The 18930-nt window shown below is 44.7% G+C and overlaps 1 protein-coding gene across 1 annotated transcript in view; it reads left to right on the top strand.

The window, feature by feature from the left end:
- The window catches only part of LOC143934191 (taste receptor type 1 member 2-like), a 42357-nt gene that overhangs the window by 18555 nt on the left and 4872 nt on the right, over positions 1–18930 (top strand). The window contains exons 4-5 of the mRNA XM_077457588.1: positions 10014–10220; positions 17787–17907. Coding sequence (XP_077313714.1) covers positions 10014–10220; positions 17787–17907 — 328 coding nt within the window. The remainder of the gene's footprint in view (positions 1–10013; positions 10221–17786; positions 17908–18930) is intronic.

Here is an 18930-nt window from a genome sequence, read left to right as displayed (position 1 = left end):
CTTGTTCAACAACTACTCGTTTTGAAACACTTGCCTGATGTTAAAGGTCATACAGGTTGGTTTAACATACTGTAGAAGGACACATAGATTCCTAGCGATATGTACATGAGGTCATAAGCTATTTTACCTTTATAGGATTTGATTGCCACATGCAGAGCTTAAACCTGTTATATTACTTTCTTTTATTTGACACCTTAGTGCCAGACTGGAACTGATCACTATATGCCCCAGAGTTAAAGGGGTTGTAAAGGTAAACTGTAAACATATGACAGTGCCGCCCCCCCAGCCCCCCCGTTTTACTTAGTTGACCCCTCGAAAGTCCCTCGCTCACCCCTGACGTCCTTTTCGCCGCTCACCCTGCCAGTTGATTGGCTAGAGTGGATGGATTGAAAGCAACCCAGCCATTGGCTCGCGCTGCTGTCAATCACATCCAACGACGCGGCACGTCGGGTGAAATATCAAGCAGCTACGGCCGCTAGCTGTATAACAGGAGCGTGCCCGCAAGCACTCCACACAAGGGATGAGCCCCCCCCCCCCCCCGGTTCGGTTCGCACCAGAACTTGCGAACGACCCCCGCGTTCGGTACGAACGTTAGAACCCCATTGAAGTCTATGGGACTCGAACGTTCGAATTGGAAAGTGCTAATTTTAACGGCTAATATGCAAGATAGTGTCCTAAAAAGGGTTTGGGGACCTGCCTCCTGCCTCAGGGGACATGGGTCACTGCAAAAAAAGGTTTTAAAAACTGCCGTTTTGGCGGGAGCACTGATTTTAATGACGATTAAAGTGAAAAAAAAAAGTGAAATATTCCTTTAAATATGGTGCCTGGGGGGTGTCTGTAGTATGCCTGTGAAGTGCCACGTGTTTCCCGTGTTTAGAACAGTCCCTGCACAAAATGACATTAAACGGAAATAACACCATTTAAAACTGCTTGCGGTTTCTATGTTATATCTGGTTCCTGCAATATGGTTGAAAATCATTGAGAAACATGGCATGGGTAGCCCTCCCTGCCCATTACCAGCCTATTTGGGTCTTGTACGCATATTAAGGGGAACCCCGTACCCATATTAAAAAAAGGAAATGCGTGTGGCCCCCAGGCCCTATATACTCAGAACAGCAGTATACAGGCGGTGCAAACAAGACAGGGACTGTGTAGGTTTGTTGTGTTAAGTTGAATCTGTTTGTCATTTTCAACCGGTACATTTTTAAAGTGTAGCTCCAGTCAAAAAAACTATCTTTAAGCTTTTTGGAAAACATAGGGAAGGGTTATCACCCCTGTATAATTTGTTTTGTCGTCCATCTTTTTTCATCTCACTTGCTGCTGTCTCCTTGCGTTTGCAAGTAGGAGATGTTTGTAAGTTGGATGTTTGAAAGTAGGGGCCTGCCCTATATTATAGCGGTATGTACTGGGTACAGAGCACGCAGACAGCACGCACTATCTCCTAACACTACTGACTGCAAGCTCTATTATTAACCACTTGTTAGCCCAATGTTTGCATAAAGTGAAAGATGAAGTTATGCTGAGTAAATAGATATCAAACATGTCACTCTTCAAAATTGCACATGCCCGTGGAATGGCGCCAAACGTCGCTACTTAAAAAATCCCCATAGGCGACGCTTTAATTTTTTTTTTACTGGTTACATGTTTTGAGTTGCAGAGGAGGTCTAGGACTAGAATTATTGCTCTCGCTCTAACATTCTCGGCGATACCTCACATGTGTGGCACATGCGAGCACATGGGGACATGGGCGCTTTAATTTTTATTTTATTTTTTTATTGTTCATTTTACTTTATTTATTTTAGTTTGACATTTTTTTCCCCAAAAATATATTTTTGATCACTTTTATTCCTATTACAAGAAATGTAAACATCCCTTGTAATAGGAATATGGGGTGACAGGTCCTCTTTACAGTGAAATCTGGGGGGTCAATATGACCCCACATCTCACCTCTAGGCTGGGAAGCCTGAAATAAAAAATAAAAAAAAGATTCTGGCTTTGATCGTACTGGCGAGTTGGTAGAAGCACCGGAGGGCGGTGAGGGGTGGGGGGCGTCTATGGCTGGGTATTTCAGGGTATCACCGAGTATGGCTGGGTATCTCTGAGTATGGCTGGGTATGGCAATTTATGGCAGGGTATTACAGAGTATTGGCGGGGTATTGGCGGGGTACTACAGAGTAATAGCAGGGTACTGCAGAGTATTGGGGGGTACTACAGAGTAATGGCAGGGTACTGCAGAGTATTGGGGGTACTGCAGAGTAATGGCGGGTACTGCAGAGTAATGGCGGGTACTGCAGAGTATTGGGGGGTACTGCAGAGTAATGGGGGTTACTGCAGAGTAATGGGGGGTACTGCAGAGTAATGGCAGGGTACTGCACTGCAGAGTAATGGCAGGGTACTGCAGAGTATTGGGGGTACTGCAGAGTAATGGCGGGTACTGCAGAGTAATGGCGGGTACTGCAGAGTATTGGGGGGTACTGCAGAGTAATGGGGGTTACTGCAGAGTAATGGGGGGTACTGCAGAGTAATGGCAGGGTACTGCACTGCAGAGTAATGGCAGGGTACTGCACTGCAGAGTAATGGCGGGGTACTGCACTGCAGAGTAATGGCGGGGTACTGCAGAGTAATGGCAGGGTACTGCAGAGTATGCACTGGTATTGCAGAGTATTGGTAAGGAATTGAGGGGTTAAATTCGGTGAGCAGCGATGTGGGCACTGCAGATGCAGCTGTCAGGAACTTACCAGCAATGGACAGGTACAGCTGCGTGCACACAGGCGTCGGCGTGTGTTTTCTGCGCGTTCGCGTACGCGTTCGCGTGCGCGTTCGTTTACGCGTTAGTGTGCACGTTCGCGAGTGGCGTTCGTACGCGCGCGCGTTCACGTTGTCGTGCGTGGCGTGCGTGCGCTCCTTCCCGCCACTGAGCGTTTAAAGGTTCCTCAAGTGCGCCGGTACGGCGCTGTTTCGTCTCAGCTTCCGTGTGTCTGAATATCTGATCCTGAACCCGATTACCTTTGAATACCTGATCCTGAACCTGATTACCTGCTACCGTTATCGACCCGGCTTGTTTGACTTCTCTGCCTTCTCCAATCCCGACCCGGCCTGCCTGACCTCGAAACCTCTTCTGCTTGTGATTCCGTTGCCGACCTCTGCCTGCTTACCGACACCTCTTCTGCCTTCCGTTACCACCAGTCTACTTACCTTCTGACCCGGACCGTCTGACTCTTCTCCAGCCTGCTGCCAGTTCTATCTTCGGCTTCTGAAGCTACTGCCTGCATTTCTCAGCTTCCAGCAACCCGCAGTCCACTCAGCCTTCAGAGGGATCTCCGCTCTTCTACCAGCTCCAGCGGCCCTATCCAGCAGGCCCTCCTACCCACTGTGCTCTCGAGACCGCTGTTCCCACTCCAGCGGCTCCTGAACCAGCGCTGTAAGAGAGGTCTCCTCCTACAAGTCGGGCTCCACACCTGGACTCTAACAGCAGCCCACATCGCTGCTGACACCGATCTCTTTCCCCTCCGCTGTACCGATCGGTACAGAGAGGGGAGGGAGGAACAGGCGTCATAACATGATGCCGGTTTGTTTCCAAGTGATCACTCCGTCATTTGACGGAGCAATCACGTGGTAAACGGCCGCTATGGGCGGCCGTTTACCGTGATCCGTGATGCGACCCGGCGGTCACGGATGCTCTCGAGTGCGCACACCTCGGGGCACGCGAGAGCAGAATTCTGGGAGGCCGTTAATTAACGGCCTCTCAGAGTTAAACAACCCCCCTGAAGCCGTTAATCGGCAATGGGCAGTTGTTAAGTGGTTAAAGCTAGATCACTAGCTATATAGGTGAGGTGAATATAGTGGTGTATACTGCAGTCAGGGCACAGACAACAACCACTACACAGCAGCAAGATAGGAAATCAGCCAAAAACGATTGGTGTGTACTGTGTTGAAGGTACACAGAACACCCACTGCTTCAGATGCTAAGTAACACACTACACGAGGCCGCCTCAAAGGCGGCCTTATATAGTGTGGGGCGTGCACTACACAGCCTGAGCTATGATTGGCCACAGGCAGGATGCCTGTGGCCAATCATGGCTCTCCTCGCTGCCGGCGCTGCGATTGGCCAAGCATGCGGGGTCACAGTGCATGCTTGGCCAATCATGGGGCAGCAATGCACTGCGCCACCGCAGTGCATTGTGGTCCGTGCGCGCGTCACTCGAATTTTGACGCGAACGGCCGAACAGCCAATGTTCGAGTCGAACGTACGTTCGACTCGAACACAAAGCTCATCCCTACTCCACACTATGCGAGGGAGCTTGCATGAAGTTGTGGGAGCCGAGACAGCAGCCGAGGGACCCCAGAAGAGCAGGTTCAGGGCCACTTATTTTTAAATTTTTTTGCCTTTAGTGATCCAGTTTCCGACCAGCCGATGTACGTCGGCAGAATGGCACGGGCAGGCATATTGGCGTACAGGTACATCCAATCTTTAATGCCGGCCCTGCCATCACGAGCGGGCCGCCGGCGGTGCGCTCGCGTGCTGGTCGGGACCCCCGTGAGTCCGGTCGCGGGTCCCGCGGACTCGATCACCACGGGAATACCTGCGATCGTCTCACGGGGTGGCTGAACTGAGAGATGCCGTTGTAAACAGCATCTCCCCGTTCTGCCTAGCAACTAGTGACACTGATCTCTGCTCCATGTGATTGGAGCAGAGATCAGTGTTCACTAAATGAAAGCCCAGCCCCCAACAGTTAGTAACACACCCCTAGGAACACTTAACCCCTACACTGCCAACCACTGGTTAACCCCTTCACTGCCAGTGTCATTTACACAGGAATCACTGCATTTATATAGCAGTGATTGCTGTATAAATGACAATGGTCCCAAAAATGTGTCAAAAATGTCTGATGTGTCCGCCATAATGTCGCAGTCACAATAAAAATCGCTGATCGCCGCCATTACTAATAAAAATTTTTTTTAATAAAAATGACATAAAACTATCCCCTATTTTGTAAACGCTATAACTTTTGCACAAACCAATTAATAATCGCTTATTGCGATTTTTTTTTTTACCAAAAATATGTAGAAGAATACGTATCGGCCTAAACTGAGGGAAACATTTTTTTTTTAAGATATTTTTGGGGGATATTTATTATAACAAAAAGTAAAAAATAATGCGTTTTTTTTCAAAATTGTCGCTCTATTTTTGTTTATAGAGCAAAAAATAAAAATCGCAGGGGTGATCAAATGCCACCAAAAGAAATCTCTATTTGTGGGGAAAAAAAGACGTCAATTTTGTTTGGAAACCATGTTGCACGACCGCGCAATTGTCAGTTAAAGCGATGCAGTGCTGAATCGCAAAAAGTGGTCTGGTCTTTGGCCAGCAAAATGGTCCGGGGCTGAAGTGGTTAAGGAGCCCACCAAAAACCTGTTAAATGATGAACTAGGACTGTGAGTCTGGAAAGGATCTCAGATTACCGCTGTCAATTCCTCTAATTGAATTGAAGAACTGGATATCAATTTTAATTTCATTAGTTCAATGTGATCCTAAAGCATAACTGCACACATCGGTTATTCTCTAGACAAACAAATATAATGTTTAAAACATTATATTTGTTCGGCTCGTTTTTTTTTTGTTTTGTTTTTAATAACAAACATGTTATACTTACCTCCTCTTTGCAGTTGGTTTTGCACAGAGCAGCTTGGATCCTCCTTTTCTCAGGTCCCTCTTTGCTGTTCCTAGTCCCTTCCTCCTTTGAGTGCCCCTCAGCCAGCAGCTTGCTACAGGAGTTGCCCAAGCTGAGTCAGAGCTCCATGTATCCATTCAGAAACAGAGCCCTGACCTGCCCCCCTCTCTCCCATGATTGGCTGACTGACTTTAATTGACAGCCGCAGGAGCAAATAGCACCGCTGCTCTGTCTCAGCCAGTCAGGAGGCATGTACTAGATGGCTGAGGGGAACGTGGCAGTGGCGGAACTATAGGGGTCGGTGCAGTCACACTTGCGACTGGGACTTGTCGTTCTGTCGCTGTGGGGGGGGGGGGAAGGGGGGTGCCGAGACCCGGCATTTTCCCTGCACCCCTGGCTGTCCGTTTAACATGCAGGGGGGAGGTGGAATGCAGCGATCGGCAGCTCTATGGTGCTGGCCAACTGCGGGATCTCCGTGGTGAGAACTACAGTGGAGAGGGAAGGGGCCTCTGACTCGGGCATGGCCAGGTGGTGGGGGGTACAGAGATGTGCTGGGGGTCCAATGTCCACCCCGATGTAAGGGGGGGGCTCTCTGGGAACCCTGATGTATGAGGAGGCTCTCTGGGGACCCTGATGTAAGGGGGGCTTTCTGGGGACCCTGTTGTAAGGAAGGCTTTCTGGGGACCCTAATGTAAGGGGGGCTTTCTGGGGACCCTGTTGTAAGGAAGGCTTTCTGGTGACCCTGATGTAAGGAGGGGATCTCTGGGGTCCCTGATGTAAGGAAGGGGCTCTCTGGGGACCCTGATGTAAGGGGGGGCTCTCTGGGGACCCTGATTTAAGGGGGCTCTCTGGGGACCCTGAAGTAAGGGGGGCTCTCTGGGGACCCTGATGTAAGGGGGCTCTCTGGGGACCCTGATGTAAGGAAGGGGCTCTCTGTGGACCCTGATGTAAGGAGGGGCTCTCTGGGGACCCTGATGTAAGGAGGGGCTCTCTGAGAACCCTGATGTATGGGGGCGCTCTCTGGGGACCCTGATGTAAGGGGGGATCCACACGATAACGTATATCGATATATATATATATATATACACACACACACACACACACACGTATATTATATACTTGTGTATGCCCGCCCAAGCTTATGACTTTCTTTACTTCGCTGCTATGGGCTCTAGCAAGGGGGCCCTTCATGGTTTCCTGCACTGGGGCCCTGAAGATTCTAGTTACGCCTCTAGATCGTGGACATCGCTGGAGAGAGAAGGAGCTCAGGTAGGTAATTGGGGGGGGGGGGGGTGCTGGTTAGGCTGCTATACACAGAAGATTTTTTTATCTTAATGCATAGAATGCCAAAGGAATTGTAATTCTGTTCAGTTAACCTTGATATTTAAATACCAAAGCTACACTACATAACCTGGTTACTAGACCTACACTGCAGTTATGCAGTACAGCTTGGTCCAGGACATGCCCTCGTGTGAAGAAGCAGCAGCAGATTGACAAATTTACATTCTGTCTATCCTGCTTTTCCTCCTGTCAGCAAGCAACTAGAAGTGTCACCTAATGTTGGCCCTTTCTGATCCAGTCTCCTGTAAAGCAAATCACAAAATATAGAAGACAAATTCAGGTACTATTATTGGTACACCTGTTCACACTGTTAGGCCAGATCTGAGCACCTTTTGAGATCCACACAACTGCCACTGCAAAGTCTCTCACAGGCAGCTCAAAAAAGAACAAGAATGTATAGAACTTTGGGGGTGCTAAGTGAAAGGAGTCAGGTAAAGGACTGAAAGTACAGGTTTTCTTGAAATATACATTTTGAGATTTTTTTTTTTTTTTTTTTTAGAAATGTAGCGGGCTCCCCAACCTCCAGAGGCCTGGTGGTGATCCCCAGAGCCAGAGTGGGCTGACATTCCACCTCAGGGTGCAGGTTACTAGGCATGGTGGGTGTTGTGCAAGATGGAAAGATGGGCACCAGTCACTTTTAAAAATGAACAAAGGTTTTTATTTCTCTTAACCAGAATGGTGGGAGAGGGAGGTTGGACAAGTTGGCAGACTCCTTGGACAAAATAGAACTAGGCAGACAGGAATACAGAAAAAGTGCCTTTAAGCTGAATGCAGCGATCTGTATCTTGTAGCAACTGCTGTCTCCTATAGCAACAACTTCACTTGCAGTATCCCACTGTAGATGCTCAGGCTCGGCTCACAGAATCCCACTGGACTTCTTGGACTTCTTGGACACTCATCTTCCTGCTGGATCCTTTGAGCTCAACTCACAGCTACCCGCTGTGTTCTACAAGCTTCACCTACCACTACTCGCTGGGTTCTTCAGACTCACAGCTACCCACTGGATCCCTCAAGCTTTACTCGCAGCTACTTTCTGTACTCCTCTTCAAGCTTTACTTACAACTACCCGCTATACTCCTTCCAGATTTACTCACAGCTACCTGCTGTACATCTTGGATGAGTTCCCTCCTGAAGCTTTCCCAGCACTTCACAGTACCCGACTGATGAAGAGCCTGCTCTGGTACTCCTTCAAAACTCCATCCCTTAGACACTTGCCTCCAGCAACAAGAGTGGTTGACCCCCTGCAACTTCTTCTCCTATGCCTCCTGGCAATGATCAGGCTCCCCTGGGGCTGAGCCCCTTTACACATGGTTAGGCCCCAGGCTTCAGGCCTAACCTCTGCTGTTGCGTCACCCACATCCACCCAGACCACAGCCTGATCACCCGACTCCCTCCAAATAAATATCCCAGCAGCTTCAGCAGCCAAAGAAACTCCTACTGATTGGCTGAGAAAGCACATTCACTCATAATCTGAATTAACTGTATCTATCATATTAATGCCAAAGGTAACAGTGCCACCTATTGACAAGAGAGAGAATCACAGTTCAACTCAAGCTTAGGAGAAAAACTTTTGATCAAACTACAAATTAGGCAGGCTAGTTGCCACCTAGCACAACTAAATTTACTAAAAACAAAAAGATGCAGTGCTGTGTGATACTGAACCTTACAAATCCATAGATAGTGGCATAAACAATGAAAATCAATATTGCTAAAAAATGTAACTATGAACATAAAAAATATGTTTTTGTGTAACAAGCAAGCTCACAGTGAAATAAATGTAGTGTCATTCCTTAATATCAAGTGTCCAAAAAAAGAGATTTTTTTCTCTCAATTTCCATCAATCCACAGAAGTGCAAATTGGGGACTTATACATATTACTGTCCAAAAAGTGACTCTAGTGATGATAATCCTGACCAGAAGAGGGTGACAGCACACACGTGCCCCCCCCCCCCCCTGCGTGAATGTGCTCACCTTCAACAGTGTGACCACACGCTTGGTCCACATAGGCAGTTGTAGCACTCCTGGGCTCTAAGTGAAAATGTCTCAGCAGGATCCCACAGGAAAATCCAGAGAAGTCCTCAATTTTAAAACAAAAAAGAGGCTGGATAGTGCATTATCACTAGTTTAAAAATATAGAAAACATAACATCAGGGTACTCACACATTTTACACATCAAACTATAAAAGCATTAAGCATAGGATTCCTCTCCAAACGACTTACAAACTTGTATGTGTCAGCAGCTTGTACAAACAAGCATGTATCAGAGCTCCTCCACCATCCTGGCCCCTCCTCTACATGTGACGACACAGTGCTAATCACGTGTCTTCCTCAGGGGAATCCCTGAGGTTAAACACAAAGAAATCCATAATCCCCAGATTTTGGAAACAAACTAGATGCTTTTCACTGACCGATTGGAAACAGGAGGTGAACGATATAATGGAAGCAGAATGCTGGATACACACAGTTAAAAACAAACAGGACAATTTTAGGTATGTTTGGATGAGTTTGATGTATTATTCTGCTGAAATACCCATTTTGTTCCATGTCATGAAGTAATCCTGTTCCTTTCACTATCCTGGCCCAGCAATTATTATTATTTTTTTTTATACCTGATATTTGCATCCCTGGAATTAGATTATTAGGACTTTAGATAGGTTGATATAGGTTCTGTTAGACATTCCTAGGATTGTGAATGGTATTATATACAGTATGACCCAGCCTGATCTAGCATGCTCTTTCCATCTTGCACTGTTTTGTGGGCATACCTTTACAATGTGTGAAGGGTTTTACCTCCTTGCTGGATGTCTCTCTACATTTGTATTTCTTGCTCTTTTTAGCTTTTCTGGTATGTTGTACAATGCCTACGTTCTCTCATGATATGGATCCCATGGGGCTCACAACAAAGGGCATTATCAAGTTACATCCCTTGATGACCTCACTTGTGTTGGGCCTGTTGGGACATAAGTAAGTCAAACTAATGCACCTCTCTTTTCTTCAATTCAGGTCACAGAGGCGCTCAAGCGTGTGAACTTTTCACTACTGAACAATGAAATAAGCTTCAACGTGAATGGTGATTCTCCAACAGGATATGATATTGTCTACTGGAACTGGTTTGGTCATACTCCATTTCTGAAAGTTGGGTCCTACCCCAGCTTAGGAAAACTTGATATCAATTTACAAAATATTATCTGGCAAACTTCAAACAATGCGGTTAGTTATGATTTGGGGAGAGGGTGTTATTAAGTAGGCAAATACAGTGTGAGATCCAGCTAAAACAAAAACAGAGCAACTTGCATTGGTGAAATTACCTCAGCCAATAAAATAAAAATAATGTGATAATTAGCTTTGGACATACCTCTTTTTAGAGGACAGCATTATATAAAAGCCCCTTCACCTGGCTGCTATAATCATCTAGCAAATTGGTAATCATATTTTTAATCAAGCTTTTGTGCATTAGCCAAATTTATACCAGGGAATCAGAGATTTCCTGACTTGAGTGGCCCATTTGTACCACAAATTAGCCCACAACATCTTGCATGTATACGTGGAAGCTTTTGGAGGCAAAAGGTGGGTTTTCCCCAAAAAAAAAAGCCATACCAATCTTTTGGCAATATACAGGTATCTGGTACTGGCAATAGATGGGCAACTGTTGAATATATAAATATTACAGTAGTATATACAGACAGCCAGTGGCAATTCACAGGCAACTGAGACACATACAGTGGATATAAAAAGTCTATACACTCTGTTAAAATGTCAGGTTTCTATGATGTAAAAAAATGAGACAAAAATAACGAATTTAAGAACTTTTTCCACCTTTAATGTGATCTATAAACTGTACAACTCAGCTGAAAAGCAAAGTGAAATCTTTTAGGGGGGAGTAAAAATAACTAAAATAATGTGGTTGCCTAAGTTTGCACACCCTCTTATAACTGGAGATGTAGCTGTGCTCAGAATTAAGCAACCATATTCAAACTCATGTTAAATAGGAGTCAGTACACACCTGTCACCATTTAAAGTGCCTCTGATTAACCCCACATAAGCTTCAGCTGTTACATAGGTCTTTCCTGACATTTTATTAGTCATATGTTACAGCAAAAGCCATGGTCTACAGAGAACTTCCAAATTATCAGAAGGATCTCATTGTTAAAAGGTATCTGTCAGGAGAAGGGTGCAAAAGAAGTTCCAAGGCATCAGATATACTGTGCTGCTCCAACGGGCCATACAATTTATATAGATTGTTCCTTAACCATTTTTTTCTGGACGTTTATATTTAATTACATTAACACATGTTGTCATCTAGTGACCTTTTGGTGTAATGCACTTGTTTATTTATTCTTTTTCCCTGATGTTATGACACACTTCCTTTATATGTACTGCTCCACCCTTTTTCCTTTGATTGTACTTCCTGTGTCATGGCTGCCGCTAAAAGCTACATGTAGCAGGGCACATGTATTCTGCATTGTAAGCTACAGATAATATCATATTTTGACCGCATAAATACTACAACCTATTCATCTGTTTGTATCCTGTCATCTGCTGTAACCTGATGTTCAGAATAAAAGCACCTTTGTGGATGGAATCAGTATTTGGTGAGTTCAAACTATCTGATGAGGATTGTCCTCAGTAAATATATCTTATACGGGCCAAGCATAGAGGTCTCACAAGGGATAAATCACTTCACAACAATCGGAGTCAGAATATATACCATGGAACACAGTGAAGACATCATCAATTGGAGAAAATATGTCACAATAGTGACATTACCAAGAACTGGATGTGACCCCAAAATTGATGAAAAGACGAGAAGAAAACTGGTCAGGGAGGCTCCCAAGAGGCCTACAGCAATATTGAGGGAGCTGCAGGAATATCTGGCAAGTATTGGCTGTGTGATAAACGTGAAAGCAATCTCCTGTATTCTTCATATATCTAAGCTATGGGGTAAAGATTCTTATGAAGAAAAACATCCAAGCCTGGCTAAATTTTGCAAAAACACATCTGAAGTCTACCAAAAGCATGTGGGAAAATGTGTTATGGTCGCATGAAACCAAGGTTGAACTTTTTGGCTATATATCCAAAAGATATGTTTGCTGTAAGAACAACACTGTACATCACCAAAAGAACAACTTACCCACAGTAAAGCATGGTGGTGGCAGCATCATGCTTTGGGGTAATTTTTCTTCAGCTCGTGTGTGGGCTCGTGTGTGGGCTCCAGCGAACTTTTTCTTCCCAAAAGTCCAGCGGACCTAGAAATAAGACTGGCTTCAAATTTGTCCACCGGACTTGGCTTTCAGCAGACAATCCGTTCGTCTGTGTGCTAGTCCGATGGACTAAAACCGACGCTAGGGCAGCTACTGGCTTTGAACTTTCTTATTCTACATCATCACGTTCGAATCCATTGGACTGTTGGAATGATTGTGTGTGGCCAAGTCCGTTCTTTGAAAGTCCAGTGGACCTCAGCTGCAAAGTCTGTTGGATTGTCCACCGGACCCAGTCAGTCGAAAAGTCCGGTCGTGTGTACACGGCATCAGTTTAACCTCCCTGGAAGTATTCCTGAGTGTGGCTTGGGATGAAATTTCAGTACCATTAGCGGTAACCCCGAGCCACACTCGGGATTTCATTGCAGGATCCTGGAAGAGGTTACTTACCTTGTCCCCACATTCCCGTGATGTACTCCTGCTGTGTCCAACTGCTGGATCTTCCGCCCATTGCTCTGTATGTTCCGGCTCCATTCCCTGCGAGCTTTACTATGCATGGGGGCGGAACCGGTGGCAATTTAAAAAAGTATAAAACACAACACATACACAATACATTGTAATCTTATTGGATTACATTACTGTATCAAATCATTTGACCTCCGTTTGTCAGCAGTGCTTTGTCCAGTGCCTTGCCTGCAGTTTTACTGTTCTTTCTGCCTGGAAACTGGAGAACATCCATGGCATCCAAAAAGCGTGCCTCTACATCAAAAGCAGTTTATGACCTACTTAAAATAGCGATACAGAATCACTTGCAGAATTGAGTGATAGTGATTCATGGGGAAATTCATCATCAGACACAGAAAGTGATTTCAGCGACGATTCTGCAATTGAGCTCAGTGATGTGTAGACTTGGTGCTCTATTGACTGTGGAACAGATTATGTAGCACCCCCAAGATTCACATTTACTAGAGCACCTGGTATAAAAGTGGACGTTTAAGATGACAACCCCTTGGCATACCTACAACTATTTCTGACCGATGAGGTTATTGAAAAAATAGTTACGGAGACAAACCTGTACCAAGAGCAACAAGCTACTATGCATCAGAAGTTTCCAAGAAGTAGAAAGTGGGAACCAGTGACCAAAGATGACATTTGGAAATTTTTGAGCCTAATAATATTTCAGGGAGGGGTGGGAAAACCCTTGCAGAAGTGGTATTGGACAACTAACAAATTACTTGTCACTCCCTTCTTTGGCATGGTCATTTTCCCAGATAATGAAATATTTGCACTTCGAAAACAACAAAGAATTTGATGAAACTACTCATCCAGCACCTAAACTCAAGAAAATTTGGAAAGTATATCAAATGATTCTGAAGAATTTCCAACAGATCTATGTGCAAGATAGAGATAAAACCAAAGATGAATGTCTAATGGCCTACAAGGGAAGGCTCAGCTGGATACAGTACATTGCATTAACCACTTGCTTACTGGGCACTTAAACCCCCCTCAGTCCCAGACCAATTTTCAGCTTTCAGCGCTGATGCACTTTGAGTGACAATTGCGCGGCCATACAACACTGTACCCAAATGAATTTTTTATCATTTTTTTCCCACAAATAGAGCTTTCTTTTGGTGGTATTTAGTTACAGCTCGGAGTTTTATTTTTTGCTAAACAAACAAAAAAAGATGCAAAAAAAAAAAAAAAAAAAAAATCATGTTTTAATAGTTTGTTATAAAATTTTGCAAACGGGTCATTTTTCTCCTTCATTGAAGTGCGCTGATTAGGCGGCACTGATAGGCTGCATTGGTGGGCACTGATGGGCTGCATTGGTGGGCACTGATGGGCTGCATTGGTGGGCACTGATAGGCTGCACTGGTGGGCACTGATAGGCATAGTTAAGGCGGCACTAATAGGCACAGATAAGGTGGCACCGATGGGCACAGATAAGGCGGCACTGATGGGCAAAGATGGGCACAGATAAGATGGCACGGATGGGTGGCACGGATAAGTGGCACGGATGGGTGGCACGGATGGGCACTGATAGGTACCACAGATAGATGGGACTGATGGGCACTGATAGGTGGCACTGATAGGTGGCTCTGATAGGTGGCACTGCTGGGCACTGATGGGCGGCACTGCTGGGCACTGATGGGCGGCACTGCTGGGCACTGATGGGCGGCACTGGGGTGCAGCACCTGAGGCAGATTTTGGGTGGCACTGTGGGTGGCACTGCTGGGTGGCACTGTGGGTGGCACTGTGGGCACTGCTGGGTGGCACTGTGGGCACTGCTGGGTGGCACTGTGGGCACTATGGGCACTGCTGGGTGGCACTGACAGGGGGGCACTTACTTTATTTCAGGATGGCACTGCGGGTGGCAGGTGGGCACTGGCAGGGGGCAGGTGTCCTTTTAAATTGCTGGCCGTGATCGGGACTGATGTCCCGAACACGGCCGCCGGCGATCGGCTTTTTTTTTTTCTCCTCGCGCTGACAGCGCGAGGAGGAATACTAGCCGATTACCGGCTCCGTTTTATCACATGATCAGCTGTCATTGGCTGACAGCTGATCACGTGATAAGGGGTCGGGATCGACCCCTTACACGGATCGGTGATCAGGCGAGTCTCACGGACTCGCCGATCACAGAGCGCGCCGCGCGCGCCCCTCAGGGGGCGCGCAGGCCGCTCGTAACCGGGACTACGTCAATAGACGTAGTCCCGAAAATGTGGGTCCGCGCTATTGCCGTCATTTTGCAATAGCGCGGATCCCAAGTGGTTAAAGAGAGCACAATTTGGCTTAAAATCCTTCATGCTATGCGAATCGTCAACTGGCTACATTTGGAAGTCAGTTATTTACACTGGGAAAGGAACAAAATTCAACCCAAAATACAGCAACTCTGGAATGGCAACATCTTCCGTTCTTTCACTGATTGAGCCATTGCTAAATCAGGGCTATTGCGTAACTACCGACAACTTTTATACATCTCCTGAACTTTATGAGTTTCTTCTGCAGAACAAAACGGATGCCCATGGAACCATTAGGGCTAACCGGTGTGACATGCCGCCAATGTTTGGCAGTAGGAAGCTGAAGATCGGAGAAATGGTTGCCTGGCAGAAAGGCAAAATTATGGCACTGCGATGGCGTGACAAAAAAAATGTGTGCCTAATGAGTATAGTCCATAATACTTCCACTGTTATGGTACGCACAAAAGGTGGGAAAGAAATTATGAAGCCACAAGTAGTGATAGACTACAATAACACCATGGGAGTTGTTAACAGAGCCGATAAAGCATTGACATTCTATCCAGCAATGAGGAAGCAGCAAAAAAAGTACTACAAGAAGATCTTCAGGCAGAAAAAGAGTGACAAGCCTGTGATCCATTCTGACTTTATTTGGAAAATTGCCGAACTGATCTTCATGAACCACCAAACACCAATAGCTTTGAATAGAGCTGGACGTTGTGCTGCTGGCGTTGTCAACTGGTTGTCACTTCATGGACCACATCCCACCAACTGAGAAAAAGTTAGCACCTACAAGGATGTGCGTGGTTTGTTGCTTGAAGCAGCGACTTGAGTAATCGTGATAAATTCATGCAATCTTCCGTCACCAATATGTGCTGATCACCATAAAGAATGCCGCTTACCAGAGGCAAGCAACAAACAGCTTGCAGCTAAACACCCCGCCAGGGTCTTGTTTTAAAAGATCCGGGATAACAACTCAGAGGGCGTCAGACCAGGTACTCAAAACAACCAATAATCGACTGAAGGGATGTATCAGAGACTCTCGGATAAGTAGCAGGTGTCACCCAGAAATAGAACAAAGGGAACTTCTTGATGTCAGATGTCATGTTTCAAAATCTTTCATACCCAGGATGTTTACTGAACCAATATGCAGTGACTAGTAATATTGCACCCTTGTTTGGACAAATTTCAGTGTTTTTCAATTTATTATTGAATAAAATGTATTGAATAAAATGTATTGAATAAAATGTATTATTATTATATTATTTATTATTATTTATAGTTATTTATTATATTCTAATTTATGATTTTGTGTTTAAAACTTTATCATACCCAGGATATCTACTAGACTCTTGTTTGGACAGAATTAAGTGAGTTATTCCTAATGGGCTGTATACACGATAGGATTTTTCGACAACAAATGTTGGATGTGAGCTTGTTGTCGGAAAGTCCGATCATGTGTATGCTCCATAGAACATTTGTTGTTGGAATTTCCGCCAACAAATGTTTGAGAGCAGGTTCTCAAATTTTCCGACGACAAAACTTGTTTTTGGAAATTCTGAGCGTGTGTACACAATTCTGACACACAAAAGTCCACGCATGCTGGGAATCAAGCAGAAGAGCCGCACTGGCTATTGAACTTAATTTTTCTGGGCTCGTTGTACGTGTAGTACGTCACCGCGTTCTTAACGTTTGGAATTTCCGACAACATTTGTAACATTTGCAAGACAAGTTTGAGCCAACATTCTTCGGAAAAAAATCCACGGTTTTGTTGTCGGAAAATCCTATCGTGTGTACATAATGCCCTGTACACACGGTCGGACTTTCTGATGGAAAAGGTTTAATCGGATTATGTTGTCAGAAAATCCAATCGTGTGTGGGTTCTATCTAAAATTTTCCGACAACAAAATCCGATCTGACTTTTTCCGATCGTTTGTAGAGAATACCGACGGGCAAAGTGCCACGCATGCTCAGATTAAATTACGAGAACAAAGCTATTGGCTACTAGCCTCTACGTAGTCCTGTCGTACGCAAGAAAAGTCACCTCGTTCCGAACTATTGGATTTTCCGACAACTTTGTCCAACCGTGTGTATGCAACACAAGTTTCAGACAAAATCTGTCGGAAAAAATCATTTTGTTTTGATTTTGTGGTCGGAATTTCCGACCATGTGTACAAGGTATAAGAATTACAGTCCTACGATATAAAACGCCAAATTTCCATGCAAAACAATGTACCTCTTTCAGCATAAAAAATTAGACATAATCATAACGCCAGGTTAAGGGTGTGCACACTATGCAACCATATCATTTTATTTTTTTATTTTTACTTCCCTCTACCTAAAAGATTTCAGTTTGATGTTCAATTGAGTTGTACAGGTTATAGGTCACATTAAAGGTTGAAAAAGTTCTGACATTATTTATCTTTGTCTCATTTTTTTACATCACAGAAACCTGACATTTTAACAGGGGTGTGTAGACTTTTTAAATCCACTGTATAGCCAAATCAGTGGCATATACAGGCAACCCAGTTGTTTATACTAGAAGATCTGTGGCATATAATGGTACATTAGTGGCATATACTAATAGATCACTGGAATATACAAGCAGCCAGCTGGCATATACCGGGTAAAAAAGTGGCTTATACAGGAAGCTTATTTGGTCTCTGCAATCAAATGCTGACAAATTCCCAGGTCTGTCTGGATTCAGCTTTTTCAGCTTTCAAAAATATGTTTTTTCTTTGATTGGTTACTATAATTTTCTGCACTGCATTTATCTTTCTACCATGTTATTAAATGAAGCCTGATTCATAACTATTTTGATAAAATGGTATTTATTTTATTAGGTACCATCATCAGTGTGTTCTTCTGAATGCTTACCAGGGCAGCAAAAACAGCCAAGAGGATACTATAAATGTTGTTTTTCCTGCATCAGCTGTGCAGCTGGGACTTTCCTCTATTCAAATGGTTTGTAGATCATAATATATACAATGTTGTTATATAGCCACATAAAAATTAATACATTTTGTTTGCATAGCTCCCAACTTTCCCTGATTTGCAACAAAGTCCCTCTGTCCTTCATTCCTCCTCATTTGTCCTTCATTTTGCTCTGACGCATATACCTGTATATAAAATGCACTATTTATCAAAAAGTGTTTCCCAGTGCTAAACCTTTCATCCAGTTTCTAAATTGTTGCATTTGTACATTTCAAAAGCCAATATAAAGGAATAGAAGTGTTTAAAGAAAGCACTTGTGGGTTTAACTAAAAATTATTTTGTATAATTCTCCTTTAAGGGGGCATGGCAGGTGGTGTGTCCTATGCCTACATACTTTCGCTAATAGGTGTCCCTCAGTCCCATCTCAAAAAGTTGAGCGATATGAGTTTGGAATAGACAATGGACTTGAGAGAGTAGTGCAAGATCTGACCGTCGTTAGGGTTTCCCATATCGTATAAAAACAGGGAAGGACATTGCTTGTTTGTAGAAGATTCTTGCAGATGTTCAGCTTTACATGTTAGGATGCATGCACCACCTCTGCCTCTCTGTTCTTCTCCTCAGTGCCCCCTTCCACCTTTGTAAATTCTGCTTTAAATGGTATACTTTTCTTGACTGGAGTTAACAATGTACTCCCCTCCACTGTGGCCCTTCACCTTTGGTTGTCTTCTTTTGTCTGTCCTTATTTTCCCTAGCATCTCAGCTTATCAGCCATGTGGCCATTCTTCCACTGGTGATCTTTATTTCACCAATTTTATACTTTGTTCCCGTTCTCTGATCCGTCCCCTGGCACCCTTTCTTTCCCTTTCTCACTGCCACTGTTTTCTTCTGCTCTCACTTTGTTCCTTGTCCCTTGTGTTTTGTCATGTGTCCCTATTCTATACGCTGCTCCATCACCCAAATTTCTTAGTGCTTTCAGTTCACCCCTCAGCATTCCTGCCCCCTTCATAATCAACTAGGCACTGGGTGTGCAAGGAGGGAAGAACCTATTTTTTA

The sequence above is a fragment of the Lithobates pipiens genome, unplaced genomic scaffold, assembly GCF_037356315.1.
Source record: "Lithobates pipiens isolate NorthernLeopardFrog02 unplaced genomic scaffold, aLitPip1_a1.2 Scaffold_27, whole genome shotgun sequence".
NCBI classification, from domain to species: Eukaryota; Metazoa; Chordata; class Amphibia; order Anura; family Ranidae; genus Lithobates; species Lithobates pipiens.
This window is presented reverse-complemented; position numbering and strand designations above follow the sequence as displayed.